This window comes from Phyllobates terribilis, unplaced genomic scaffold (assembly GCF_046119375.1).
Source record: "Phyllobates terribilis strain yellow unplaced genomic scaffold, ASM4611937v1 Scaffold_12__6_contigs__length_324123572, whole genome shotgun sequence".
Classification (NCBI taxonomy): Eukaryota; Metazoa; Chordata; class Amphibia; order Anura; family Dendrobatidae; genus Phyllobates; species Phyllobates terribilis.
Genome location: NW_027362772.1, coordinates 311,477,661 through 311,504,987, shown reverse-complemented (window position 1 = coordinate 311,504,987; position 27,327 = coordinate 311,477,661). Strand labels below are relative to the sequence as shown.

At 55.7% G+C, this 27,327-nt stretch overlaps 3 protein-coding genes across 3 annotated transcripts in view; 1 reads left to right on the top strand and 2 right to left on the bottom strand.

Moving 5' to 3' along the window:
• Positions 1–1,454: 1,454 nt before the first annotated feature.
• Positions 1,455–12,434, bottom strand: FOXRED1 (FAD dependent oxidoreductase domain containing 1). The gene is made up of 12 exons (XM_073657409.1): positions 12,222–12,434; positions 10,482–10,702; positions 10,020–10,130; positions 7,084–7,202; positions 4,338–4,432; positions 4,165–4,266; positions 3,784–3,860; positions 3,484–3,644; positions 3,277–3,406; positions 3,094–3,198; positions 2,188–2,443; positions 1,455–1,865 (listed from the first exon to the last, which is right to left on the bottom strand). The coding sequence occupies exons 1-11, from the start codon at positions 12,406–12,408 to the stop codon at positions 2,189–2,191; spliced, it is 1,563 nt and encodes a 520-aa protein (XP_073513510.1). The 5' UTR covers positions 12,409–12,434; the 3' UTR covers positions 1,455–1,865; position 2,188.
• A 94-nt stretch (positions 12,435–12,528) lies between these two features.
• On the top strand, positions 12,529–25,751 carry SRPRA (SRP receptor subunit alpha). The gene is made up of 14 exons (XM_073657404.1): positions 12,529–12,755; positions 16,646–16,729; positions 16,918–17,081; positions 18,738–18,892; positions 19,061–19,211; positions 19,304–19,460; positions 19,837–19,961; positions 20,040–20,158; positions 20,280–20,366; positions 21,318–21,490; positions 21,910–22,123; positions 22,247–22,410; positions 22,493–22,591; positions 24,463–25,751. Exons 1-14 carry the CDS (start codon positions 12,639–12,641, stop codon positions 24,589–24,591), a joined length of 1,938 nt encoding a protein of 645 aa, XP_073513505.1. The 5' UTR covers positions 12,529–12,638; the 3' UTR covers positions 24,592–25,751.
• FAM118B (family with sequence similarity 118 member B) overlaps positions 25,703–27,327 on the bottom strand; it is an 85,272-nt gene continuing 83,647 nt past the window's right edge. Inside the window, exon 7 of the mRNA XM_073657408.1 lies at positions 25,703–26,467. Within this exon, the coding sequence (XP_073513509.1) occupies positions 26,454–26,467 (14 nt within the window). The 3' untranslated portion in view covers positions 25,703–26,453. The remainder of the gene's footprint in view (positions 26,468–27,327) is intronic.

Genomic DNA, 27,327 nt, shown 5'->3' with positions numbered 1-27,327 from the left:
ACCGATATACTCCCGCGCCCCTCCCCACCACCGATATACTCCCGAGCCCCTCCCCACCACCGATATACTCCCGAGCCCCTCCCCACCACCGATATACTCCCGAGCCCCTCCCCACCACCGATATACTCCCGAGCCCCTCCCCACCACCGATATACTCCCGAGCCCCTCCCCACCACCGATATACTCCCGAGCCCTCCCCACCACCACCGCCGATATACTCCCGAGCCCTCCCCGCCGCCGCCGATATACTCCCGAGCCCTCCCCGCCGCCGCCGATGATATACTCCCGAGCCCTCCCCACCACCGCTGCCGCCGATGATATACTCCCGAGCCCTCCCCACCACCGCTGCCGCCGATGATATACTCCCGAGCCCTCCCCGCCGCCGCCGATGATATACTCCCGAGCCCTCCCCACCACCGCTGCCGCCGATGATATACTCCCGAGCCCTCCCCACCACCGCTGCTGCCGATGATATACTCCCGAGCCCTCCCCACCACCGCTGCCGCCGATGATATACTCCCGAGCCCTCCCCACCTCAGATATACTCCCGAGCCCTCCCCACCACCGCCGATGATATACTCCCGAGCCCTCCCCACCACCGCCGATGATATACTCCCGAGCCCTCCCCACCACCGCTGCCGCCGATGATATACTCCCGAGCCCTCCCCACCACCGCTGCCGCCGATGATATACTCCCGAGCCCTCCCCACCACCGCCGATGATATACTCCCGAGCCCTCCCCACCACCGCTGCCGCCGATGATATACTCCCGAGCCCTCCCCACCACCGCTGCTGCCGATGATATACTCCCGAGCCCTCCCCACCACCGCTGCCGCCGATGATATACTCCCGAGCCCTCCCCACCACCGCCGATGATATACTCCCGAGCCCTCCCCACCACCGCTGCCGCCGATGATATACTCCCGAGCCCTCCCCACCACCGCTGCCGCCGATGATATACTCCCGAGCCCTCCCCACCACCGCTGCCGCCGATGATATACTCCCGAGCCCTCCCCACCACCGCTGCCGCCGATGATATACTCCCGAGCCCTCCCCACCACCGCTGCCGCCGATGATATACTCCCGAGCCCTCCCCACCACCGCTGCCGCCGATGATATACTCCCAAGCCCTCCCCACCACCGCCGCCGATATACTCGTGGGCCGCGGCGGCCCACGAGTATATCGGCGGTGGTGGGGGCGGCGGCCCACGAGTATATCGGCGGTGGTGGTGGGGAGGGCTCGGGAGTATATCACCGCCGCCACCACCACCGCCGATATACTCGTGGGCCGCCGCCCCCCCCCCCCACCAATATACTCCAGAGCCCCCCCCTCTATATACTCCTGAGCGGCTGTGCAGAGCCACAGATCCTCAGCTCATTGATCCCGCAGCGGAAGTAGATTATTAGATCCCAGAGAGGACGGGATCCCTGGAATAAGCCGATCACACAGAGGATCCGATAATGATAAAAATATATTGTATCTGCTGGAAATCAGTATCTTAAAGGGGAAGTACCAGAAGCGATCCTCCTACAGCACCAGATACATTCCGAATAGAGGGTAGAGCTCGATGTAGAAGACAGTCCCTATGACAGCTCTTCTGGGCTAAAGGACTTCACTACATCCATCACAAGTAAAAAAAAAACATCAATTGCACCAAGGCCCAGAGGACTATGACAACAGGGGATTGGTGCAGGAAGAGTTGTCATAGGGTCACGTGCAGATAGCAGCTGAGTGCACAATAAGTCACATTCATACAAGTCTTTAATGGGCACTTGTGACGGTGTAATCCCTGAAGCCATCGGCCTCCATCTTTGTCTCTTTGGCTCTGGATATAAAAGGCAGCGACTGCAGTCTCCTGTCCACGCTGTAGAGACAAGAAGTCTTAGAAACATCAAAAAAGACTGCAAAGGGTTAAAATAGACCCCTCCCCCAACTAGCCCCAAAGTGGGGATCACCCAGCTTTCCACATGCCCTGAATGGCATATACATCCTTATGTATTACTGCAATGCCAGGAATTCTCTGTCAGTCTTTACTGCACTACTCACATTATATTCATGCACTGAGAGGCTCAGGATGAGCAGGAGAAGATAATTGCAGGGTTCTGTAGCCGCGTGAGGGGGGGGGGGGGGTCTGCAGCGAAATTCCCGGGGTGCACATCGGACCAGCGCCCCCATCCCGCACTCACCTCACACAATGTTCCTCTCCAGGACTGGTTGTTGGGAGATGAAACGCTGGAACCCGAAAGCTTCCAGGTCCAGTGTGGTGAAGCGCCCGTTGTGCAGAATCTCTGCGATGGCGCGGCCCACGGCCGGAGCCTGCTGCAAGCCGTGCCCGCTGAAGCCGCAGGCGAAGTAAAGGTTCTGCACCAGCGGGTGGATGCCGATGACGCCGTTCTGGTCATACGTGTTGTAGTCGTAATACCCGGCCCAGGCCGACTTCACCTGCACGAGAGACCCCGCGTCACTAAGGGCACGACCCGAAGAGCCGCAGCGGCCACCCCTGGAGGAGCTGACAGGGCCGCCCCCAATTATGGCACAAAGAAGTTCTGCAGCTTCTAATTACTTTGTGACCGATTCATCAAGAATGGCGCTTTGTCTGCAAAATCCATCGCTCCTGACCACCCCCCTCCCATAAAATCCACCCACTCCAGATGGCGGGGGGTCGGTGTGAAAGCGCCAAAACTTACAACGTTTTCTCGAGTCTGCAAGTTGTTTAAAAAGTTTTACTCTGACGAATCGGCCCCTTTGTTTCTTGTCCTGTAGAAGATCTCCGCTTGCTGTCAGTGAAGTCCTGACCCCAGGACCCCACTGCTGACAATCCGGGTTTGCTACAATGTAGCAGTCACAGGATTACCCAGAGCAGCTTGGCTACAATTCTATCAGCTGGGAGAATAGAAGAAGACCACCTGTGTATGGGGCTCCAGCCCCTGGAAGTGAACCGGCTGTATCTATTCACTGACAGCAAGCAGAGAGCCGGAAAATGGTGAGACATTGAAACGACGTCTATTCTAAAGTCTCACAACTTCTGAAAGAGATGATGGGAGTGATTGTGCTGATGTGAACCCGTGGACGGTTTCCTCCGCCGGACGCACCTTCAAGGACTCGAAGAGCGGCACTCTGTGTGCCAGGAGCGGCCAGACCTTCTGCTGGAAATACTCGTGGTCCACGTCCAGGTTACTGGTGTCCGGTTCTTCCTCCTGCGCAGAAGGACGATTAGTGTCTCCTCCGCCGCCATCGTGCACGCAGCCGCCATCGTGCACGCAGCCGCCACTTACCTCCGGGGGAGAGAGGCCCCCGATGTAGTTTCCCCCCATTCCCTCCCTCCTGAAATAAACCCCGGAGCTGTCGATCATCATCGGGCAGTCCAGACCGGGGCCGCCGGGGCAGTGGAACATGTAGATGTATCTGGCGGAGAAGTCAAATGATTCTGGATAAAAACGGTGCAGAGAAACAACCGAGCCGGACGATGAGGGTGATGATACCTCTTTCTGGGCTCTACAGGGAGTTTGACTTCTTCATAGGTGCCCGGGTTCCCACAGCCGATCCCAACCATCTCTGCCACTTTGGTAGACCAGGCGCCGGCGGCATTGACGACCGCCATACAGTCCACAGGTTGCGTCTCCAAACTGTTCTGCGTCTGGACCTGGAAAATACCAGAATGTACAAAAAAAAACTACAAAAATCAGAATGTCCATAATATGAAAAAAATAAATCAATCTGAAATAAACAAAACCTAATTAACGTCAGTAATCACATAAACCCGCCATCCGGGATATACTCACAATTACTTGTTTGATTATTTTACAGTTCACCCGCTCGCCGCCCTCCGTCATCATTCCTTGCAACATGTAGTTGAAACCTATCGACAATAATATTTTATTAGAAGTCCGGGCATTCTGGGATATGTAGTTCTACGCCGGCGGCTGCAACACCAGGGCGGATCACATTGTATAAGACACATTGCAGTGCTGCCACCCACTGGTTATTACTGGTGCTGCATGTTAATATTTAGGTGATTTTTGACCCCCACTTTCCTCTGCAGTTCCCCTCATTTATCTGGATATATTTAGGGTTGATTTCCTGAAGTTCTGCCATTGGCTAAGGACGAGCGGGAGAGACCAAGTACAGGACCAATGGTGACACTTGCTGAGCGCGGCACTCACCCGTCACCTCTCCGTGACAATGCAGGGCGCCCATGGACATGGCCTTACGCCGGAGAGCACTGAGCAGCAGCCAGGGATCGAACCAGCCCTCGTTCTCCAGCCCTGAATACAGAGAAACCCACAGTCATTGCAGTAATCCAGAACCTGATGGTCCGGTACGGAGCAGCCCTCACCATAAGAGGCCAAAGCCACGTCCTGCGTACTGATCCACGGAAACTTCCTCTTCAGCTGATCCGGGGAGAGCAGCGTCACCTTGGCCCCCTGCTCCCTGCCGTGCAAGAAAGTAATACAAAAAGTGTCACCAAGACAATACCCCGAATTCAGGGAGTCACTGCCTGTCTGCTCCTGGAAAAGCCGGGCGACAACCCCCCGGGGAGCTGCAGGAGCGGCCGTCCTGAGTGACACCCACTGGCGACAACCTCCCGGGAGCTGCAGGAGCCAACATCCCGAGTGACACCCACTGACGACAACCTCCCGGGAGCTGCAGGAGCCAACATCCCGAGTGACACCCACTGACGACAACCTCCCGGGAGCTGCAGGAGCCAACATCCCGAGTGACACCCACTGACGACAACCTCCCGGGAGCAGCAGGAGCCAACATCCCGAGTGACACCCACTGACGACAACCTCCCGGGAGCTGCAGGAGCCAACATCCCGAGTGACACCCACTGACGACAACCTCCCGGGAGCAGCAGGAGCCAACATCCCGAGTGACACCCACTGACGACAACCTCCCAGGAGCTGCAGGAGCCTACATCCCGAGTGACACCCACTGACGACAACCTCCCGGGAGCTGCAGGAGCCAACATCCCGAGTGACACCCACTGACGACAACCTCCCGGGAGCTGCAGGAGCCAACATCCCGAGTGACACCCACTGACGACAACCTCCCGGGAGCTGCAGGAGCCAACATCCCGAGTGACACCCACTGACGACAACCTCCCGGGAGCAGCAGGAGCCAACATCCCGAGTGACACCCACTGACGACAACCTCCCAGGAGCTGCAGGAGCCTACATCCCGAGTGACACCCACTGACGACAACCTCCCGGGAGCTGCAGGAGCCAACATCCCGAGTGACACCCACTGACGACAACCTCCCGGGAGCTGCAGGAGCCTACATCCTGAGTGACACCCACTGGCGACAACCTCCCGGGAGCTGCAGGAGCCAACATCCTGAGTGACACCCACTGGCGACAACCTCCCGGGAGCTGCAGGAGCCTACATCCTGAGTGACACCCACTGGCGACAACCTCCCGGGAGCTGCAGAAGCCTACATCCTGAGTGACACCCACAGGCGACAACCTCCCGGGAGCTGCAGGAGCCAACATCCTGAGTGACACCCACTGGCGACAACCTCCCGGGAGCTGCAGGAGCCAACATCCTGAGTGACACCCACAGGCGACAACCTCCCGGGAGCTGCAGGAGCCAACATCCTGAGTGACACCCACTGACGACAACCCCCCGGGAGCTGCAGGAGCGGCCGTCCTGAGTGACACCCACTGGCGACAACCTCCCGGGAGCTGCAGGAGCGGCCGTCCTGAGTGACACCCACTGGCGACAACCTCCCGGGAGCTGCAGGAGCCAACATCCTGAGTGACACCCACTGGCGACAACCTCCCGGGAGCTGCAGGAGCCAACATCCTGAGTGACACCCATTGGCGACAACCTCCCGGGAGCTGCAGGAGCCAACATCCTGAGTGACACCCACTGGCGACAACCTCCCGGGAGCTGCAGGAGCCAACATCCTGAGTGACACCCACTGGCGACAACCTCCCGGGAGCTGCAGGAGCCAACATCCTGAGTGACACCCACTGGCGACAACCTCCCGGAAGCTGCAGGAGCCAACATCCTGAGTGACACCCACTGACGACAACCTCCCGGGAGCTGCAGAAGCCTACATCCTGAGTGACACCCACAGGCGACAACCTCCCGGGAGCTGCAGGAGCCAACATCCTGAGTGACACCCACTGGCGACAACCTCCCGGGAGCTGCAGGAGCCAACATCCTGAGTGACACCCACAGGCGACAACCTCCCGGGAGCTGCAGGAGCCAACATCCTGAGTGACACCCACTGACGACAACCCCCCGGGAGCTGCAGGAGCGGCCGTCCTGAGTGACACCCACTGGCGACAACCTCCCGGGAGCTGCAGGAGCGGCCGTCCTGAGTGACACCCACTGGCGACAACCTCCCGGGAGCTGCAGGAGCCAACATCCTGAGTGACACCCACTGGCGACAACCTCCCGGGAGCTGCAGGAGCCAACATCCTGAGTGACACCCATTGGCGACAACCTCCCGGGAGCTGCAGGAGCCAACATCCTGAGTGACACCCACTGGCGACAACCTCCCGGGAGCTGCAGGAGCCAACATCCTGAGTGACACCCACTGGCGACAACCTCCCGGGAGCTGCAGGAGCCAACATCCTGAGTGACACCCACTGGCGACAACCTCCCGGGAGCTGCAGGAGCCAACATCCTGAGTGACACCCACTGGCGACAACCCCCCGGGAGCTGCAGGAGCGGCCGTCCTGAGTGACACCCACTGATGGGCCACGTCTGTGGTTAATGTCCAGGACACAACATCTCGTGGGAAGTGACCAGAAACACCAAGGTCACAACAGCCTCCCACTAGAAAGTCCATCGCGGCTTTCGCAGACCCCGGGGGGAACCTGAGCCCACCCTATAATCCCCACCATCAACCACAAAGTACCCCGGAGCTGGGCGATACATTGTAACAAACCCTCAAGACAGAAGTGGTGTGCAGCTCACACAGGATTGTCCACACTGAATACAACTGTAACAAACCCTCAGCGAGTGTCAGGTCTTGTGTAAATGAGGAGGTTCCCATGATACCACATTATATGACTTATAGAAGAATGGAGCGGCCTGGTACTACAACCTCTATCATCCCCACCCAGTACCTCTGCACTCGGTAATTTTCCTCCAGGATATCGGCTCCTTTCTCACTGGACAGGAAGAGGTACCCCGAGGGGTTAAACTGAATATCAACGGGGTCTTCATTTATAACACCCAAGTACTCCTGTAATAAACATGGGGGTCTCAGGCAGGTCCAAGAAAGAGGACAAGAAATGTATGTACACAGTGACTGCACCAGCAGAATAGTGAGTGCAGCTCTGGAGTATAATACAGGAAGTAACTCAGGATCAGTAATGTAATGTATGTACACAGTGACTGCACCAGCAGAATAGTGAGTGCAGCTCTGGAGTATAATACAGGATGTAACTCAGGATCAGTAATGTAATGTATGTACACAGTGACTGCACCAGCAGAATAGTGAGTGCAGCTCTGGAGTATAATACAGGAAGTAACTCAGGATCAGTAATGTAATGTATGTACACAGTGACTGCACCAGCAGAATAGTGAGTGCAGCTCTGGAGTATAATACAGGATGTAACTCAGGATCAGTAATGTAATGTATGTACACAGTGACTGCACCAGCAGAATAGTGAGTGCAGCTCTGGAGTATAATACAGGATGTAACTCAGGATCAGTAATGTAATGTATGTACACAGTGACTGCACCAGCAGAATAGTGAGTGCAGCTCTGGAGTATAATACAGGATGTAACTCAGGATCAGTAATGTAATGTATGTACACAGTGACTGCACCAGCAGAATAGTGAGTGCAGCTCTGGAGTATAATACAGGAGGTAACTCAGGATCAGTAATGTAATGTATGTACACAGTGACTGCACCAGCAGAATAGTGAGTGCAGCTCTGGAGTATAATACAGGATGTAACTCAGGATCAGTAATGTAATGTATGTACACAGTGACCTCACCAGCAGAATAGTGAGTGCAGCTCTGGAGTATAATACAGGATGTAACTCAGGATCAGTAATGTAATGTATGTACATAGTGACTGCACCAGCAGAATAGTGAGTGCAGCTCTGGAGTATAATACAGGAGGTAACCCAGGATCAGTAATGTAATGTATGAACACAGTGACTGCACCAGCAGAATAGTGAGTGCAGCTCTGGAGTATAATACAGGATATAACTCAGGATCAGTAATGTAATGTATATACACAGTGACTGCACCAGCAGAATAGTGAGTGCAGCTCTGGAGTATAATACAGGATGTAACTCAGGATCAGTAATGTAATGTATATACACAGTGACTGCACCAGCAGAATAGTGAGTGCAGCTCTGGAGTATAATACAGGATGTAACTCAGGATCAGTAATGTAATGTATGTACACAGTGGCTGCACCAGCAGAATAGTGAGTGCAGCTCTGGAGTATAATACAGGAGGTAACCCAGGATCAGTAATGTAATGTATGAACACAGTGACTGCACCAGCAGAATAGTGAGTGCAGCTCTGGAGTATAATACAGGATATAACTCAGGATCAGTAATGTAATGTATATACACAGTGACTGCACCAGCAGAATAGTGAGTGCAGCTCTGGAGTATAATACAGGATGTAGCTCAGGATCAGCAATGTAATGTATGTACACAGTGACTGCACCAGCAGAATAGTGAGTGCAGCTCTGGAGTATAATACAGGATGTAACTCAGGATCAGCAATGTAATGTATGTACACAGTGACTGCTCCAGCAGAATAGTGAGTGCAGCTCTGGAGTATAATACAGGATGTAACTCAGGATCAGTAATGTAATGCATGTACACAGTGACTGCACCAGCAGAATAGTGAGTGCAGCTCTGGAGTATAATACAGGATGTAACTCAGGATCGGTAATGTAATGTATGTACACAGTGACTGCACCAGCAGAATAGTGAGTGCAGCTCTGGAGTATAATACAGGATGTAACTCCGGATCAGTAATGTAATGTATGTACAAAGTGACTGCACCAGCAGAATAGTGAGTGCAGCTCTGGAGTATAATACAGGACGTAACTCAGAATCAGTAATGTAATGTATGTACACAGTGAGTGCACCAGCAGAATAGTGAGTGCAGCTCTGGAGTATAATACAGGACGTAACTCAGAATCAGTAATGTAATGTATGTACACAGTGAGTGCACCAGCAGAATAGTGAGTGCAGCTCTGGAGTATAATGCAGGATGTAACTCAGGATCAGTAATGTAATGTATGTACACAGTGACTGCACCAGCAGAATAGTGAATGCAGCTCTGGAGTATAATACAGGAGGTAACTCAGGACCAGTAATGTATGTACACAGTGACTGCACCAGCAGAATAGTGAGTGCAGCTCTGGAGTATAATACAGTTGGTAACTCAGGATCAGTAATGTATGTACACAGTGACTGCACCAGCAGAATAGTGAGTGCAGCTCTGGAGTATAATACAGTTGGTAACTCAGGATCAGTAATGTATGTACACAGTGACTGCACCAGCAGAATAGTGAGTGCAGCTCTGGAGTATAATACAGGACGTAACTCAGAATCAGTAATGTAATGTATGTACACAGTGAGTGCACCAGCAGAATAGTGAGTGCAGCTCTGGAGTATAATGCAGGATGTAACTCAGGATCAGTAATGTAATGTATGTACACAGTGACTGCACCAGCAGAATAGTGAATGCAGCTCTGGAGTATAATACAGGAGGTAACTCAGGACCAGTAATGTATGTACACAGTGACTGCACCAGCAGAATAGTGAGTGCAGCTCTGGAGTATAATACAGTTGGTAACTCAGGATCAGTAATGTATGTACACAGTGACTGCACCAGCAGAATAGTGAGTGCAGCTCTGGAGTATAATACAGGAGGTAACTCAGGATCAGTAATGTAATGTATGTACACAGTGACTGCACCAGCAGAATAGTGAGTGCAGCTCTGGAGTATAATAGCAGGTGATAAGTGACTGTACTGTGGGTTCTTTGCATCGGTCCCTTTTGTTACATTACTGGCATCTTACATTAATGTTGCGCAGGAAATGGGCGCCAAACAGCGACATCTGGATGTTTTCGGGTCGGGAGAATTGCTGCCGGATGCCGCCTGCCGAGAGAACGGTGGAGGCGTGAGAGTACTGGGGGTGAGAGAAGAGAGGGAGTTATTACATAACGTTACCTGGGTCCTCTGGGATGCCTCATGTACACGGCTCGCAGGGTGTATAATATACTACAAATAACGGGGTCACAGAGGCGCAGACCACTCAACAGCTGTCAATAGGGCATCGGATCTGGGGCGGATGACACCTTGTATTCCGGTAGATGATGAATAATAGACAATTGCTTACAAGGCAACTCCCTGGTGTAATAGTCACAACGGCCCTGCAGTTGGCGCTTTCACGTTAAAATCTGAATGTTACGATAAAGTGACGGCGCAGAGCGCGCCGCTCCGATCTGTGCGCGCCGCTCCGACCTGCCAGGAGACTCACGGTCGGGTCGCGCTCCACCACCAGCACATTGTACGCTTTCTTCTTGGTCTGCATTTTCATCAGCCAATAGGCAACTGCCCAGCCCATGACTCCGCCCCCTGCGATGACGATGTCCGAGTGTTCTGGCGGCATATGGTCCATGGATTTCAACGGTGACCAGTCACTGCCGGGCAGAGCGTCCCGCACTTTATTGTGGATCTTCTGCATCTCATGGGAGAGAACTGGGAGGAAAACAGAGAAATAATGATCCGATCACAGACGATCAACGGCGAGCAGACGGTGCTGTCAGTGATGTCACCACCAGGGGGCAGATCTGACAACCTCTCTACATGATGATATACAGGCTGGTTGTCAGCAGTATTGAACAGTATGGAGTTTGTAATGAGGCTGATACATAAACAGCTGATGATTCTTTATGACGGGTTTAGTCTTTAAGTTTTAATATTAAGCAATAACCAGAGATATCTCGTGCACAATCAGCAGCATTGTCAGCAGTTGTGACGGCTCGTTACACCACGGGGTTAATACAAGGTGACGAGTCCAGAAGTAACGAGCCGTCATGTGACATTATTTCCTCAGTAATTATCGGTGACACCTGTGAGGAGGCCGTGCAGCAGCTACTGTCAGTTGTCAGACAACTTGCTACAGTCCCCAAAGGTGAAAGAATCATCTTCGCTGATAGGGAAGCAGCCGATGTGGACCGATGGGGACAGGAACGTCTGTGCAGCCACAGATCAGGGAGGAAAACATACTAATCACACAGAGAATAGGATGATACATTGTATCACACAGTGTGTGTACATTATATATATATATATATATATATATATATATATATATATATATATATATATATATATATATATATATATATATATATATATATATATATATATATATCTCAGGTGATGCAGTATATATGGGATTGTGCACACAGTGCTGCAGTCACTGCTCACACATTATATATAGGGCAGCATGGTGGCTCAGTGGTTAGCACTGTATGGTGGCTCAGTGGTTAGCACTGTATGGTGGCTCAGTGGTTAGCACTGTATGGTGGCTCAGTGGTTAGCACTGTATGGTGGCTCAGTGGTTAGCACTGTATGGTGGCTCAGTGGTTAGCACTGTATGGTGGCTCAGTGGTTAGCACTGCAGCCTTGCAGCGCTGGAGTCCTGGGTTCAAATCCCACCAAGGACGACATCTGCAAGGAGTTTGTATGTTCTCCCCGTGTTTCGTGGGTTTCCTCCGTGTTCTCGGGTTTCTACCCACAATCCAAAGATATACTGATAGGGAATGTAGATTGTGAGCCCCGATGGGGACAGCGATGATAATGTCTGTAAAGTGCTGTGGAATTAATGGCACTATATAAGTGAGTAAAATAATATATATATACACACACACACACACACAGGGCTGTGGAGCTGGAGTCGGTATAAAATGGACCAACTCCAACAATATATAATACATTGGGTGCAGTCGTTCAATGCAGTTTTGTGGGGAATATTTTTCATTAGAATTTGGGAAAGTTCTGAAATGTCCTATAAATGTCCGTCCTATTCCTGATCTCAGGGTCTGGACTTTACTGAGATGAATCTGTGCTGCAGTAAATTTATCACTTACACATGAGTCGTGAATGAGGGGGTCGCAGCCGTGTATGAGGGGGTCGGAGTCGTAGGTTTGGCTTATAGACTCCACACCCTGCTTATACATATCAGTGCCCTATGTTGTGCGGGGTCACTTACTTTTGGTGAATTCATCCTCCTTCGGTAAAGCTGTGGATGTCCTGAAGCCCCTGTGTGCGGCTGCTGTGGCCCCCTGGCCCCCGTGGTTCAGCAGCCGCAGCGCCCCCGTCCTGCACACCCTGCTCACACTCATAGCTCTAGTGACTGACAACCACGGATAGAGAACTTTCATATTCCGTGACATCATCAGCGTGCGTCATACTGACAGCCAATCGGAGCAGTGCAGTGAAATATCACAGTCTCCTCCAGAGGGCGCGCTGGTCAGGTGATGGGTGCAGGAAGATGGCGGCGGTGATACTCTGGAACGCAGAGGGCCCGCCTCTTCCGGTACGTGCGGAAATGACGCGTATCCCGGTGTTTCTCTGACGTGTCCCGGGGCCGTTAGTGACGTGCGGTGCACAGCGAGGACGGAGAAACATGTTGGACTTCTTCACCATCTTCAGCAAAGGCGGCATCGTGCTCTGGTGCTTCCAGGGGGTGCGCGGCTCCATCAGCAGCTCAGTGAATGCGCTGCTGCGATCCGTCATCCTGCAGGTGACCGCCGGGGGCGCTGCGGGGCCTCAGATGTCAGAGCTCCTGTAGTCGGGTCCACACGGGGGATATAGAGTGTCCGACTCCCCCTGAGAAGACGATCTGGGAGGTCTGATGACGTAACGTGGAGAAACCGGGGGTCTTGACATCCAGGGGCATAAACCTCAGGACTGTGGTATTGGGGTGCACGGTGTGGGGGAGGGGACCCCATATTCCAGTGATTCCCGGGGGGAGGGGACCCCATATTCCAGTGATTCCCGGGGGAGGTGACCCCATATTCCAGTGATTCCCGGGGGGAGGGGACCCCATATTCCAGTGATTCCCGGGGGGAGGTGACCCCATATTCCAGTGATTCCCGGGGGGAGGTGACCCCATATTCCAGTGATTCCCGGGGGGAGGGGACCCCATATTCCAGTGATTCCCGGGGGGAGGGGACCCCATATTCCAGTGATTCCCGGGGGGAGGGGACCCCATATTCCAGTGATTCCCGGGGGGAGGTGACCCCATATTCCAGTGATTCCTGGCGGGAGGGGACCCCATATTCCAGTGATTCCTGGCGGGAGGGGACCCCATATTCCAGTGATTCCTGGAGGGAGGGGACCCCATATTCCAGTGATTCCCGGCGGGAGGGGACCCCATATTCCAGTGATTCCTGGAGGGAGGGGACCCCATATTCCAGTGATTCCCGGGGGGAGGGGACCCCATATTCCAGTGATTCCTGGAGGGAGGGGACCCCATATTCCAGTGATTCCCGGGGGGAGGTGACCCCATATTCCATTGATTCCCGGGGGGAGGGGACCCCATATTCCATTGATTCCCGGGGGGAGGGGACCCCATATTCCATTGATTCCCGGGGGGAGGGGACCCCATATTCCAATGATTCCCGGGGGGAGGTGACTCCATATTCCAGTGATTCCCGGCGGGAGGGGACCCCATATTCCAGTGATTCCCGGGGGGAGGGGACCCCATATTCCAGTGATTCCCGGGGGGAGGGGACCCCATATTCCAGTGATTCCCGGCGGGAGGTGACCCCATATTCCAGTGATTCCCGGGGGGAGGGGACCCCATATTCCAGTGATTCCCGGGGGGAGGGGACCCCATATTCCAGTGATTCCCGGGGGGAGGGGACCCCATATTCCAGTGATTCCCGGGGGGAGGGGACCCCATATTCCAGTGATTCCCGGGGGGAGGGGACCCCATATTCCAGTGATTCCCGGGGGGAGGGGACCCCATATTCCAGTGATTCCCGGGGGGAGGGGACCCCATATTCCAGTGATTCCCGGAGGGAGGGGACCCCATATTCCAGTGATTCCCGGAGGGAGGGGACCCCATATTCCAGTGATTCCCGGAGGGAGGGGACCCCATATTCCAGTGATTCCCGGAGGGAGGGGACCCCATATTCCAGTGATTCCCGGAGGGAGGGGACCCCATATTCCAGTGATTCCCGGAGGGAGGGGACCCCATATTCCAGTGATTCCCGGAGGGAGGGGACCCCATATTCCAGTGATTCCCGGAGGGAGGGGACCCCATATTCCAGTGATTCCCGGGGGGAGGGGACCCCATATTCCAGTGATTCCCGGAGGGAGGGGACCCCATATTCCAGTGATTCCCGGCGGGAGGGGACCCCATATTGCGGTGATTCCCGGCGGGAGGGGACCCCATATTGCGGTGATTCCCGGCGGGAGGGGACCCCATATTGCGGTGATTCCCGGCGGGAGGGGACCCCATATTGCGGTGATTCCCGGCGGGAGGGGACCCCATATTGCGGTGATTCCCGGCGGGAGGGGACCCCATATTGCGGTGATTCCCGGCGGGAGGGGACCCCATGTTCCGGTGATTCCCGGCGGGAGGGGACCCCATGTTCCGGTGATTCCCGGCGGGAGGGGACCCCATGTTCCGGTGATTCCCGGCGGGAGGGGACCCCATGTTCCGGTGATTCCCGGCGGGAGGGGACCCCATGTTCCGGTGATTCCCGGCGGGAGGGGACCCCATGTTCCGGTGATTCCCGGCGGGAGGGGACCCCATGTTCCGGTGATTCCCGGCGGGAGGGGACCCCATGTTCCGGTGATTCCCGGCGGGAGGGGACCCCATGTTCCGGTGATTCCCGGCGGGAGGGGACCCCATGTTCCGGTGATTCCCGGCGGGAGGGGACCCCATGTTCCGGTGATTCCCGGCGGGAGGGGACCCCATGTTCCGGTGATTCCCGGCGGGAGGGGACCCCATGTTCCGGTGATTCCCGGCGGGAGGGGACCCCATGTTCCGGTGATTCCCGGCGGGAGGGGACCCCATGTTCCGGTGATTCCCGGCGGGAGGGGCGGGGAGGTGACCCCATATTCCAGTGATTCCCGGGGAAGGGGCGGGGAGGTGACCCCATATTCCAGTGATTCCCGGGGAAGGGGCGGGGAGGTGACCCCATATTCCAGTGATTCCCGGGGAAGGGGCGGGGAGGTGACCCCATATTCCAGTGATTCCCAGGGGAAGGGGCGGGGAGGTGACCCCATATTCCAGTGATTCCCAGGGGGAAGGGTGGTGACCCCATATTCCAGTGATTCCCAGGGGGTGGGGTGGTGACCCCATATTCCAGTGATTCCCAGGGGGCGGGGTGGTGACCCCATATTCCAGTGATTCCCGGGGAAGGGGCGGGGAGGTGACCCCATATTCCAGTGATTCCCGGGGAAGGGGCGGGGAGGTGACCCCATATTCCAGTGATTCCCGGGGAAGGGGCGGGGAGGTGACCCCATATTCCAGTGATTCCCAGGGGAAGGGGCGGGGAGGTGACCCCATATTCCAGTGATTCCCAGGGGGCGGGGAGGTGACCCCATATTCCAGTGATTCCCAGGGGGCGGGGTGGTGACCCCATATTCCAGTGACTCCCGGGGAAGGGGCGGGGAGGTGACCCCATATTCCAGTGATTCCCGGGGAAGGGGCGGGGAGGTGACCCCATATTCCAGTGATTCCCGGGGAAGGGGCGGGGAGGTGACCCCATATTCCAGTGATTCCCAGGGGAAGGGGCGGGGAGGTGACCCCATATTCCAGTGATTCCCAGGGGGCGGGGTGGTGACCCCATATTCCAGTGATTCCCAGGGGGTGGGGTGGTGACCCCATATTCCAGTGATTCCCAGGGGGCGGGGTGGTGACCCCATATTCCAGTGATTCCCGGGGAAGGGGCGGGGAGGTGACCCCATATTCCAGTGATTCCCAGGGGGCGGGGAGGTGACCCCATATTCCAGTGATTCCCAGGGGGCGGGGAGGTGACCCCATATTCCACTGATTCCCGGGGGGCGGGGTGGTGACCCCATATTCCACTGATTCCCGGGGTGTCCTGCTGCTGCGGATCGATCTCCATATTTGTGGTGTACGTCTTGCGCTGTTTTTTTGGGAGGGACCCCATGTGGGGAGCGCGGTGGTGTGTTGGGGTTCACACTCTTAGTCGGGGGGTCAGTACAGAGATGCTGGTATTACCGGGGACCTGATGTGGGAGAGAGGTGATGCCCGGACTCTTCTCACGGGTCCTGACCCTTGTGCGTCACAATGTCGGGGTCAGGTGGTCCCAGGTCGAGCGAATCTCACTGTCACATTATTGTTTCTGCGCTCGTTTCCTCTCTCATATTCTGGGCCATCCCCCCTGGCGCCCTTGTCCCTCGGTGTCCCCCATACTCCCGGCGCCCCCGTCCCCATCATATTGGGCTGTGGTGGTTGTCACCGTTGGGTTAATGTTCAGGGGTCACTGAGGGCCCATGGGGCGTTGTTCATTTGTCTGCAGACTCTGGGGGCGTCCGGCATTTTTGGGGCGTCCTGTCCAGGCTCTGTGCGGCAGGTTCGGAGCTGTAACACTGCGGTCTGTGATGGGGTGGGGACCACTACTCTCATCATTGTCTGTGTTGTCCCTGCAGGAGCGAGGCGGCAGCAACTGCTACAACCATGACTCCCTCATGCTGAAGTACAAGCTGGACAATCAGTTTGAGCTGGTGTTCGTGGTAAGTCATGGACGATGGCGGCCGGGCGCTGATTTATAATGTTGTTCTGTGTCCTCCTCGCTCATCCTGAGCCTCCTGATGTAAGGGTGGATGGAGCAGGGGACTGCGCAATATGGGTCTGATCACAGCACGACCTCCCGATCCAGTGCATTAACCCTTGTGTGTCTTCTCTTCATCCGTCCCCGCAGGTCGGATACCAGAAGATTTTAACGTTGACTTACGTGGACAAGTTAATAGACGACGTCCATAAAGAATTCCGGGACAAGTATCGCAACCAGATCCAGCAGAACGGCGCGCTGGGGTTACTGAGCGGATCCTTCGATTTTCAGGATGATTTCGACTTTCTTCTTAGGTTGGTGAGAGACGCAGGGGCTGTCTCGGTGTGGGCGTGGGGGTGGGCTGTAGTCTCGCCCTCGGTATGGGGGAGGGGGGCATAGTCTCGCCCTCGGTGTGGGGGGGTGGCTGTAGTCTCGCCCTCGGTATGGGGGGCGGGCATAGTCTCGCCCTCGGTATGGGGGAGGGGGGCATAGTCTCGCCCTCGGTATGGGAGGGGGGGGGCATAGTCTCGTCCTCGGTATGGGGGAGGGGGGCATAGTCTCGTCCTCGGTATGGGGGAGGGGGGCATAGTCTCGTCCTCGGTATGGGGGGCGGGCATAGTCTCGCCCTCGGTATGGGGGGCGGGCATAGTCTCGCCCTCGGTATGGGGGAGGGGGGCATAGTCTCGTCCTCGGTATGGGGGAGGGGGGCATAGTCTCGTCCTCGGTATGGGGGAGGGGGGCATAGTCTCGTCCTCGGTATGGGGGAGGGGGGCATAGTCTCGTCCTCGGTATGGGGGGGGGCATAGTCTCGTCCTCGGTATGGGGGAGGGGGGCATAGTCTCGTCCTCGGTATGGGGGGGGGGCATAGTCTCGTCCTCGGTATGGGGGGGGGGGCATAGTCTCGTCCTCGGTATGGGGGGGGGCATAGTCTCGTCCTCGGTATGGGGGGGGCATAGTCTCGTCCTCGGTATGGGGGGGGGCATAGTCTCGTCCTCGGTATGGGGGGGGGCATAGTCTCGTCCTCGGTATGGGGGGGGGGCATAGTCTCGTCCTCGGTATGGGGGGGGGGGCATAGTCTCGTCCTCGGTATGGGGGGGGGGCATAGTCTCGTCCTCGGTATGGGGGGGGGCATAGTCTCGTCCTCGGTATGGGGGGGGGCATAGTCTCGTCCTCGGTATGGGGGGGGGCATAGTCTCGTCCTCGGTATGGGGGGGGGCATAGTCTCGCCCTCGGTATGGGGGGCGGGCATAGTCTCGCCCTCGGTATGGGGGGCGGGCATAGTCTCGCCCTCGGTATGGGGGAGGGGGGCATAGTCTCGCCCTCGGTATGGGGGAGGGGGGCATAGTCTCGCCCTCGGTATGGGGGAGGGGGGCATAGTCTCGCCCTCGGTATGGGGGAGGGGGGCATAGTCTCGTCCTCGGTATGGGGGAGGGGGGCATAGTCTCGTCCTCGGTATGGGGGGGGGGCATAGTCTCGTCCTCGGTATGGGGGGGGGGCATAGTCTCGTCCTCGGTATGGGGGGGGGCATAGTCTCGTCCTCGGTATGGAGGGGGGGGGCATAGTCTCGTCCTCGGTATGGGGGGGGGCATAGTCTCGTCCTCGGTATGGGGGGGGGCATAGTCTCGTCCTCGGTATGGAGGGGGGGGGCATAGTCTCGTCCTCGGTATGGGGGGGGGGCATAGTCTCGTCCTCGGTATGGGGGGGGGCATAGTCTCGTCCTCGGTATGGGGGGGGCATAGTCTCGCCCTCGGTATGGGGGGGGCATAGTCTCGTCCTCGGTATGGGGGGGGCATAGTCTCGTCCTCGGTATGGGGGGGGGCATAGTCTTGCCCTCGGTATGGGGGGGCTGTAGTCTCGTCCACGGTATGGGGGGGCTGTAGTCTCGTCCACGGTATGGGGGGGTCTTGGATCATCCAGGGGCTGCTTAGTGGGGGTTTCTGGTCCTGACCCGACTCGTCTGTGACGTACAGGGCAGCGGAGGAGAGTAGCCGAGCTCGAGCCCCCGCCGCCATGAAGACATTCAAACAGTCCGAGAAGTCCAAGAAGACGGTGAAGTCCATGATTGAGAAGCCGGGAGAAAAAGCGAAGGAGAATCATAAGAAGAGCAAGTCTTCTAAGAAAGAGAGTGAGTGCCGAGAGTTAACCCCGCAGTGTCCTGGACGGAGATTAAGTGTGTATTGTGTGGGGGCCGGACTGAATTGTGGACCCCGCAGACCTCACACATCAGGGGCGTCTGTAGGGCCTCGAGGGCTTATCGGCACGTTCTCCACCGAGCTCCTCTTATGTTTTGCAGATATCGCACCAGAAGCCGTCGCTTCCAATAAACCGAAGGTGATTGTGCCGCCATCCTCCGGAGACAAGGAGGAGCTGAGCGCCGAGGAGACCATGCAGCGGAAGCGTGAGGAGTTCTTCAAGAAGAAGATGAAGACCGGGGACAAGGCCAGGTGTGGTCGCAGTGTGGTTGCGGTGCGCAGGGATCCCGGGGCAGGGTCCTGTCACTGAGAGCCGACAGTTTTATCCATTTATTTTTTTATAGCAAATCCCCAAAACCGGAGGCTCAGAAGGAGAAAGGAAAGCAGCCGCGGGTGTGGGAGCTCGGAGCGTCCAACACCAAAGAGCTGGACTACAGCAAGCCCACCACCAACGGCAGCACGGAGGAGGGGGCCGCGCTGGACGAGGACCTGGAGGCGCTGGTAAGGTCCGGCACCACCGTATCCCTTTGCTGTACATAGCTTCTATTCCTCATCATCTACAAGATCTCCGCTTGCTGTAAATGAGTAGAAATCTCAGAGAATAATGTTTTTTTTATAATTCTTACAGCTGAGGGTTTGTTACTGTTGCACACCATTGACCCATACAGTTGCTGTAATGTCAGCCATTAGTGTTGGTCTCCCAGGTACAACTGCTGCTTGTGCAGGATTGCGTGTCTGCACTGTTCACTTCTATGGAGTTGAGGTGTAATGCCAGACACAACCTGTAGACTGGTGTGGCGCTGTTTTTGGAAGACGGCATCCATGTTTGGCTGAGCCTGGACATCCCCTTTAAGTGTCCATGTGATGTGTTTTTTAGAGATTCCGCAGTGGTTTCATGTCAGGGAACCCCCCAGATGTGGAGTATGAAAGCAGCAGCGAAGAAGAGGAGGACGACGTCCCCACTGTCCAAACTAAATCCCCTCCATCTGTGGACAGGCCCAGGTAGCCCACCTGTCTGCACTGCTGGCCAGGGCTGTGGGTCCATGCTCTGCTCTCACCACTATTGGGATCTTCTTCTAGTGCCAAGAAGAGCGGCTTTGGGGGGATGTTCGGGATGTTGAAGGGTCTGGTTGGGGCCAAAAGCCTAACCATGGGCGACATGGAGCCGGTGCTGGAGAAGATGAAGGATCATCTCATAGGTGAGGCTGATAGAAAAGCACATGGTGAATAATGGAGACCGGCTGCTCCTGACACTCAGCTTTCCTGGTGTTCCGAAAGGCAAAAGATCAGACATTTCTTACATGTTTACAATTCTTGCAGCCAAGAATGTAGCAGCGGACATTGCTGTGAAGCTGTGCGAGTCGGTGGCAAAGAGACTGGAAGGGAAAGTCATGGGAACTTTCTCAAGTAAGTCCTAGAACAGTGCTGATCCCGAGTTACATCCTGTATTATACTCCAGAGCTGCGCTCACTATTCTGCTGGTGCAGTCACTGTGTACATACATTACATTACTGATCCTGAGTTACCTCCTGTATTATACCCCAGAGCTGCACTCACTATTCTGCTGGTGCAGTCACTGTGTACATACATTACATTACTGATCCTGAGTTACATCCTGTATTATACTCCAGAGCTGCGCTCACTATTCTGCTGGTGCAGTCACTGTGTACATACATTACATTACTGATCCTGAGTTACCTCCTGTATTATACCCCAGAGCTGCACTCACTATTCTGCTGGTGCAGTCACTGTGTACATACATTACATTACTGATCCTGAGTTACATCCTGTATTATACTCCAGAGCTGCACTCACTATTCTGCTGGTGCAGTCACTGTGTACATACATTACATTACTGATCCTGAGTTACATCCTGTATTATACTCTAGAGCTGCGCTCACTATTCTGCTGGTGCAGTCACTGTGTACATACATTACATTACTGATCCTGAGTTACATCCTGTATTATACTCCAGAGCTGTACTCACTATTCTGCTGGTGCAGTCACTGTGTACATACATTTCATTACTGATCCTGAGTTACATCCTGTATTATACTCCAGAGCTGCACTCACTATTCTGCTGGTGCAATCACTGTGTACATACATTTCATTACTGATCCTGAGTTACCTCCTGTATTATACTCCAGAGCTGCACTCACTATTCTGCTGGTGCAGTCACTGTGTACATACATTACATTACTGATCCTGAGTTACATCCTGTATTATACTACTCCAGAGCTGCGCTCACTATTCTGCTGGTGCAGTCACTGTGTACATACATTACTGATCCTGAGTTACATCCTGCATTATACTCCAGAGCTGCGCTCACTGCACCGCTTTTCTCTTTTCTCCCATCAGCTGTGACGTCTGCGGTGAAACAAGCTTTACAGGAGTCCCTGGTGCAGATCTTGCAGCCTAAGCGCCGTGTGGATGTGCTGCGTGATGTGATGGAGTCGCAGCGCCTGCGTCGTCCGTACGTCATCACTTTCTGCGGGGTGAATGGAGTGGGGAAATCCACCAACTTGGCCAAGGTGAGTGAGTGAGCGCCGGCCGCTCGTTGCCTTTTCCTGCCTCCTTACATGTCGCCTCTTCCTGCCTCCTTACATGTCGCCTCTTCCTGCCTCCTTACATGTCGCCTCTTCCTGCCTCCTTACATGTCGCCTCTTCCTGCCTCCTTACATGTCGCCTCTTCCTGCCTCTTTACATGTCGCCTCTTCCTGCCTCTTTACATGTCGCCTCTTCCTGCCTCTTTACATGTCGCCTCTTCCTGCCTCTTTACATGTCGCCTCTTCCTGCCTCCTTACATGTCGCCTCTTCCTGCCTCCTTACATGTCGCCTCTTCCTGCCTCTTTACATGTCGCCTCTTCCTGCCTCTTTACATGTCGCCTCTTCCTGCCTCCTTACGTGTCGCCTCTTCCTGCCTCCTTACATGTCGCCTCTTCTGCTGCAGATTTCTTTCTGGCTGATAGAGAACGGTTACAACGTGCTGATTGCGGCGTGCGACACGTTCCGCGCCGGGGCGGTGGAGCAGCTGCGCACCCACACAAAACGCCTTAATTCCCTGCACCCCCCTGAGAAGCACAATGGCCGCTCCATGGTGCAGCTCTATGAGAAGGGCTACGGCAAAGACGCTGCTGGCATCGCCATGGAGGCCATATCTTACGGTGAGAGCCCTCTGCAGGAGAGTGGCACAGGAGGGGTCCGTTCATTACGGGGGTGGTCCGGGCTTGGCTGTCCTGAGGGTCTCTGCTGTCTGGTGAATGAGACCCTCTGTGATTACTCTGCAGCTCGGAATCAGGGTTATGACGTGGTGCTGGTGGACACGGCCGGCCGCATGCAGGACAACGCTCCGCTGATGACCGCCCTGGCCAAGCTCATCGCCGTCAACATGCCCGATCTTGTCCTTTTTGTTGGAGAAGCCTTGGTGGGCAATGAGGCGGTGGATCAGCTGGTGCGGTGACATTGCAGGGTCCGGGCGCTCGCTGGGGGATGAGGGGCTTCATGGAGATAACGTGTCGTCTTCATTATCACAGGTGAAGTTTAACAAGGCGCTGGCCGATCACTCGCTGTCCGAGAAGCCGCGGCTCATCGACGGGATCGTCCTCACCAAGTTCGATACGATTGATGATAAGGTAAATCCACCGTCCGCCCTGAGCCGTCTTCCTTATACTGGGGCCCCGTACTGTCCTCAGCCTTCCTCCTCATACTGGGGCCCCGTACTGTCCTCAGCCTTCCTCTTCATACTGGGGCCCCCGTACGCTCCTCAGCCTTCCTCTTCATACTGGGGCCCCCGTACGCTCCTCAGCCTTCCTCTTCATACTGGGGCCCCCGTACTCTCCTCAGCCTTCCTCTTCATACTGGGGCCCCCGTACGCTCCTCAGCCTTCCTCCTCGCACTGGGGCCCCCGTACTCTCCTCAGCCTTCCTCCTCATACTGGGGCCCCATACTGTCCTCAGCCTTCCTCTTCATACTGGGGCCCCGTACTCTCCTCAGCCTTCCTCCTCGCACTGGGGCCCCCGTACTCTCCTCTGCCTTCCTCCTCGCACTGGGGCCCCCGTACTCTCCTCTGCCTTCCTCCTCGCACTGGGGCCCCCGTACTCTCCTCAGCCTTCCTCCTCGCACTGGGGCCCCCGTACTCTCCTCAGCCTTCCTCCTCGCACTGGGGCCCCCGTACTCTCCTCAGCCTTCCTCCTCGCACTGGGGCCCCCGTACTCTCCTCTGCCTTCCTCCTCGCACTGGGGCCCCCGTACTCTCCTCTGCCTTCCTCCTCGAACTGGGGCCCCCGTACTCTCCTCAGCCTTCCTCCTCGCACTGGGGCCCCCGTACTCTCCTCAGCCTTCCTCCTCGCACTGGGGCCCCCGTACTCTCCTCAGCCTTCCTCCTCGCACTGGGGCCCCCGTACTCTCCTCAGCCTTCCTCCTCGCACTGGGGCCCCCGTACTCTCCTCAGCCTTCCTCCTCGCACTGGGGCCCCCGTACTCTCCTCAGCCTTCCTCCTCGCACTGGGGCCCCCGTACTCTCCTCAGCCTTCCTCCTCGCACTGGGGCCCCCGTACTCTCCTCAGCCTTCCTCCTCGCACTGGGGCCCCCGTACTGTCCTCAGCCTTCCTCCTCGTACTGGGGCCCCCGTACTGTCCTCAGCCTTCCTCCTCGTACTGGGGCCCCCGTACTGTCCTCAGCCTTCCTCCTCGTACTGGGGCCCCCGTACTCTCCTCAGCCTTCCTCCTCGCACTGGGGCCCTCGTACTCTCCTCAGCCTTCCTCCTCGCACGCTCCGCCTCCCACCATTGTCTATGGTGCTTGCGCGGGTATTTCCATCAGTCCCATAGATAATGAGTGGACCAGAGGTCGAGCGTGCGCCCCGTACGCCAATCCTCATGAGCAGCAGAGCCTTTTTCTCAGGGTTCTGAGCCTTGATTTCTGGGGGTCTCACCTCCATCAGTAAAGGGTTATTCCCCCTCCAACTTAAAGGGGCAGCTGCAATCTTACCAGGACTTAGTATAAATCTGCAGAAATTTTTGCTTTGCCTTTTGCTGTGTGATGAGATTGTGGCTCTTCTCTAGTCACACCCAGAGCTGCATTTATATCCCATCCTGCCGCAGAGCGCTGTCCCCTTCCCCTCGTCGGCCCCTTCCCCTCGTCGGCCCCTTCCCCTCGTCGGCCCCTTCCCCTCGTCGGCCCCTTCTCCTCTTCTCGGTTATTCCGTGTCCTGCAGTTTGCTGTGCGTTTAGTTTCCTCACCAGTTTCGGGATCTCTGCTTGCTGTCAGGTCTCTGTTCACACTGTCCGGCTCGCAGAGCACTGGATGTTCAGTTATTATCCTGACCACAGCCGCCACTAAACCCTGCGCTAACGGGGTCTCCTGATCTAGACAAGCGGCCACTGACAGCAGAGATGGTGGGGATAAAGGAGCAGAAAGCTGCAGCCGTGTGTACTGCGCCGCGGCCTATGGCGGCTGTGTGATGTCGGGGGGCCGCGCTCCTCACTGCCTCTTCTTCTCTCCGCAGGTGGGCGCTGCCATCTCCATGACGTACATCACCGGGCAGCCCATCGTGTTTGTGGGCACGGGGCAGACGTACTGCGACCTGCGCAGCCTGAATGTGAAGGCGGTGGTGGGTGCGCTGATGAAGGCCTGAGCCGCGCTCACATCCCGCCCCGGTCCAGGTTTATTATCCGCCATGTTACCTGCTGCTGTGAACAGTCGCTGCCTGAATCCTCGCCCCATGGACTCGGCCGCCACCTGAGCTCCGCACCTCCGGGGTGACAGGACGCCGGTCACATAGTACACAATGATTCCAATAATCCGGCATCACCAGGCCGGCGGCGGAGCTGGGCGGTCGGGCCGTGCACAGTCCATACTGCCGGCGCTATGTGACCCATCCCCCTGCGGAATAGTCGCCACCAGACTAACCGCTGTCAGGCAGCTGTCACACCTACAGTGTCCAGCAGGTGGCACTGACATCGCCACATCATTATATTATATTGCTGCTAAACCAATTGCAATCCCTTAAAGGGGTCCTCCGGAGGCGTGTAACCGATTCTATGTCATGTATGTACCTTGTATCCTGGCTTTTTGCCAAGATCTCTGCTTGCTGTCAGTGATCGTCAGCAGTGTTGTTTCCATGCGAAGGCTTAGCACACTTTCCTGAGCAGTGCTCTCACAGCTGAGGGTTTGCTACCATTGGATCCAGTCTAGACGATCCAGCACATAACAACCAGGGCTTACCTGTCCTGACACATTGTAACAAACTCCTCGTGCAGGAGCGCAGCTCTGCGGTGGTGTCTGCACTGGATACAGCTATAGTAAACGCTCCGCTCCGAGCAGATAGGGGGCAGGACGCGCGCTCGGCCTCCGCAGGAAACGGTCACTGAGGGCAAGCAGAGATCTTGCAAAAGTGACGGTGGTAATGAAGGGCGTGTAGACTACAGAGACTGCTTCGTTTACATGGGGATGGAGGACCCCCTCAGTGTTTGTCTCCGGCCCTCACGGGGGGCCGCCCGTCATCTGCCAGCATTGCACTGAGAACTTGCTGAGACGCCTCCAGAGCAGCAGTTCTTGGTGCAGAGAGAGGCGGTGCCGCCTCCAGGGGGCGCCGCTACTCCACACATTACTGGCCAGATCTCGGGGCTCATGCTGATCTGTCGGAGGCCGTATCCATATGTCTGTCCTGTCAGCACCAGGAGGCGTCCGACACCTCGTGCCTCCTCGTGTAGCGGCGCCACGTTCTGTCACGTGCAACATATGGATCAGAGCGAAAGTAATTTATAAGAGAATAAATTTCTTACATAATTATAAGCCGTCTGTCTGCGCGTTATTACCTGCCGCGGCCTCGGGGGAAGGGTCCGGCGCGGTGCCGTCATCACCAGCAGTCTGTCACCTGATGCATTTATTTAGTTTGCGGCTTGATCGCCTCTACACAAAGTATAAAGTGTATCCGAGAACATGGCGGCGCTCTCCCTGCAGAGCAGATCACTGTCCCCCAGGCTGAGCGCCGCCGTCCGCCATCGCCGGTCACAGAGGAGGCTGATGGTGGAGACCGGACGGGAAGCGTCAGTCCGGGAACTCTCTGACGCCAGAAGCTTCACGTTTCCGGACCTCACAGCTGAGGGTCGGTGCAGTTACAAAATCTGGGAAAACCTCAACCAGTTACATTATGACAACCGTCTGGCACTAAGTGGGAAACATAGTAACAAACCCCCCGCTGAGAGAAGAATTAGCGCTGCACAGGTTTACTGACAGTGCAGATCACAATGTAGGGGGTCTGTACGGGGTGAGACCCTCAGGGTCGGGTCCAGGATGTGAGATGTCTGCAGTACAGCAGCGCGGATGATCCGAGGAGCGCATCCTCCAAACACAGGTACAGCCTGCGGCAAAACTGCCTGATGAGCGGCGCGGCGGCGGCTCCAGTGCTCCCGTCCTCCATGCTAGCGCCGCCTCGTCTTCCTGTAAAGACTCTCGTGCTGCAGCGACCATGAGACATCACAGCGAGCGACGGCGTCATTTACTGCTACCTGGAAGAGAGGAGAAGAGTCAAAACCACGCACAGGTGACCCTGGACCCCCGTATAAATGACCCTGGACCCTGCACGGCACCACTTTGAGGAGATTTACCAACAAAACCAGCACGAGATCATGTCTAACCAGGGCACAAGTCTTATCCTTTGGAATAGGGGATCTGGGGTATTCGTCCTGTACTCAGACACCACCACTCACTGTAATGGCTGATAACAGAGATCACAACCAAAGCGGAGAAGGATGACCCCGGAGGAAAGTATATAGAAATAATGACCCAAAAGGGAAAACCCTTCTAATTATCCCTCTCTAAACAGACTATAAAATGTTACTTTTTATATTAAAATATTATCCTTAATCAGACAAAATGATCAATAGACTAAAATCTATGACGTTGTGATGGCACCGGGGGGAGAATGGGATAAATAAGTCTCAGCACATCCCCCCCAACATGTTTCACAGCACAAGCGGCGTCATCAGGGGATGAGACACTAACATGATAGAGGGGAAGAGTGGAAAAGCTGCACGGATCATCAATGCTGGGAGTGTAAGTGCCCCCCATGTCCTGCACCCCAGATACTGAGCAGGGAAGGGGGGACACAAGGCACACACCATAGCGTCAGCAACAAGACACCAACCAATGTGAGTGCAGCTCTGGAGTATAATACAGGATGTAACTCAGGACCAGTAATGTAATGTATGTACACAGTGACTGCACCAGCAGAATAGTGAGTGCAGCTCTGGAGTATAATACAGGATGTAACTCAGGACCAGTAATGTAATGTATGTACACAGTGACTGCACCAGCAGAATAGTGAGTGCAGCTCTGGAGTATAATACAGGATGTAACTCAGGATCAG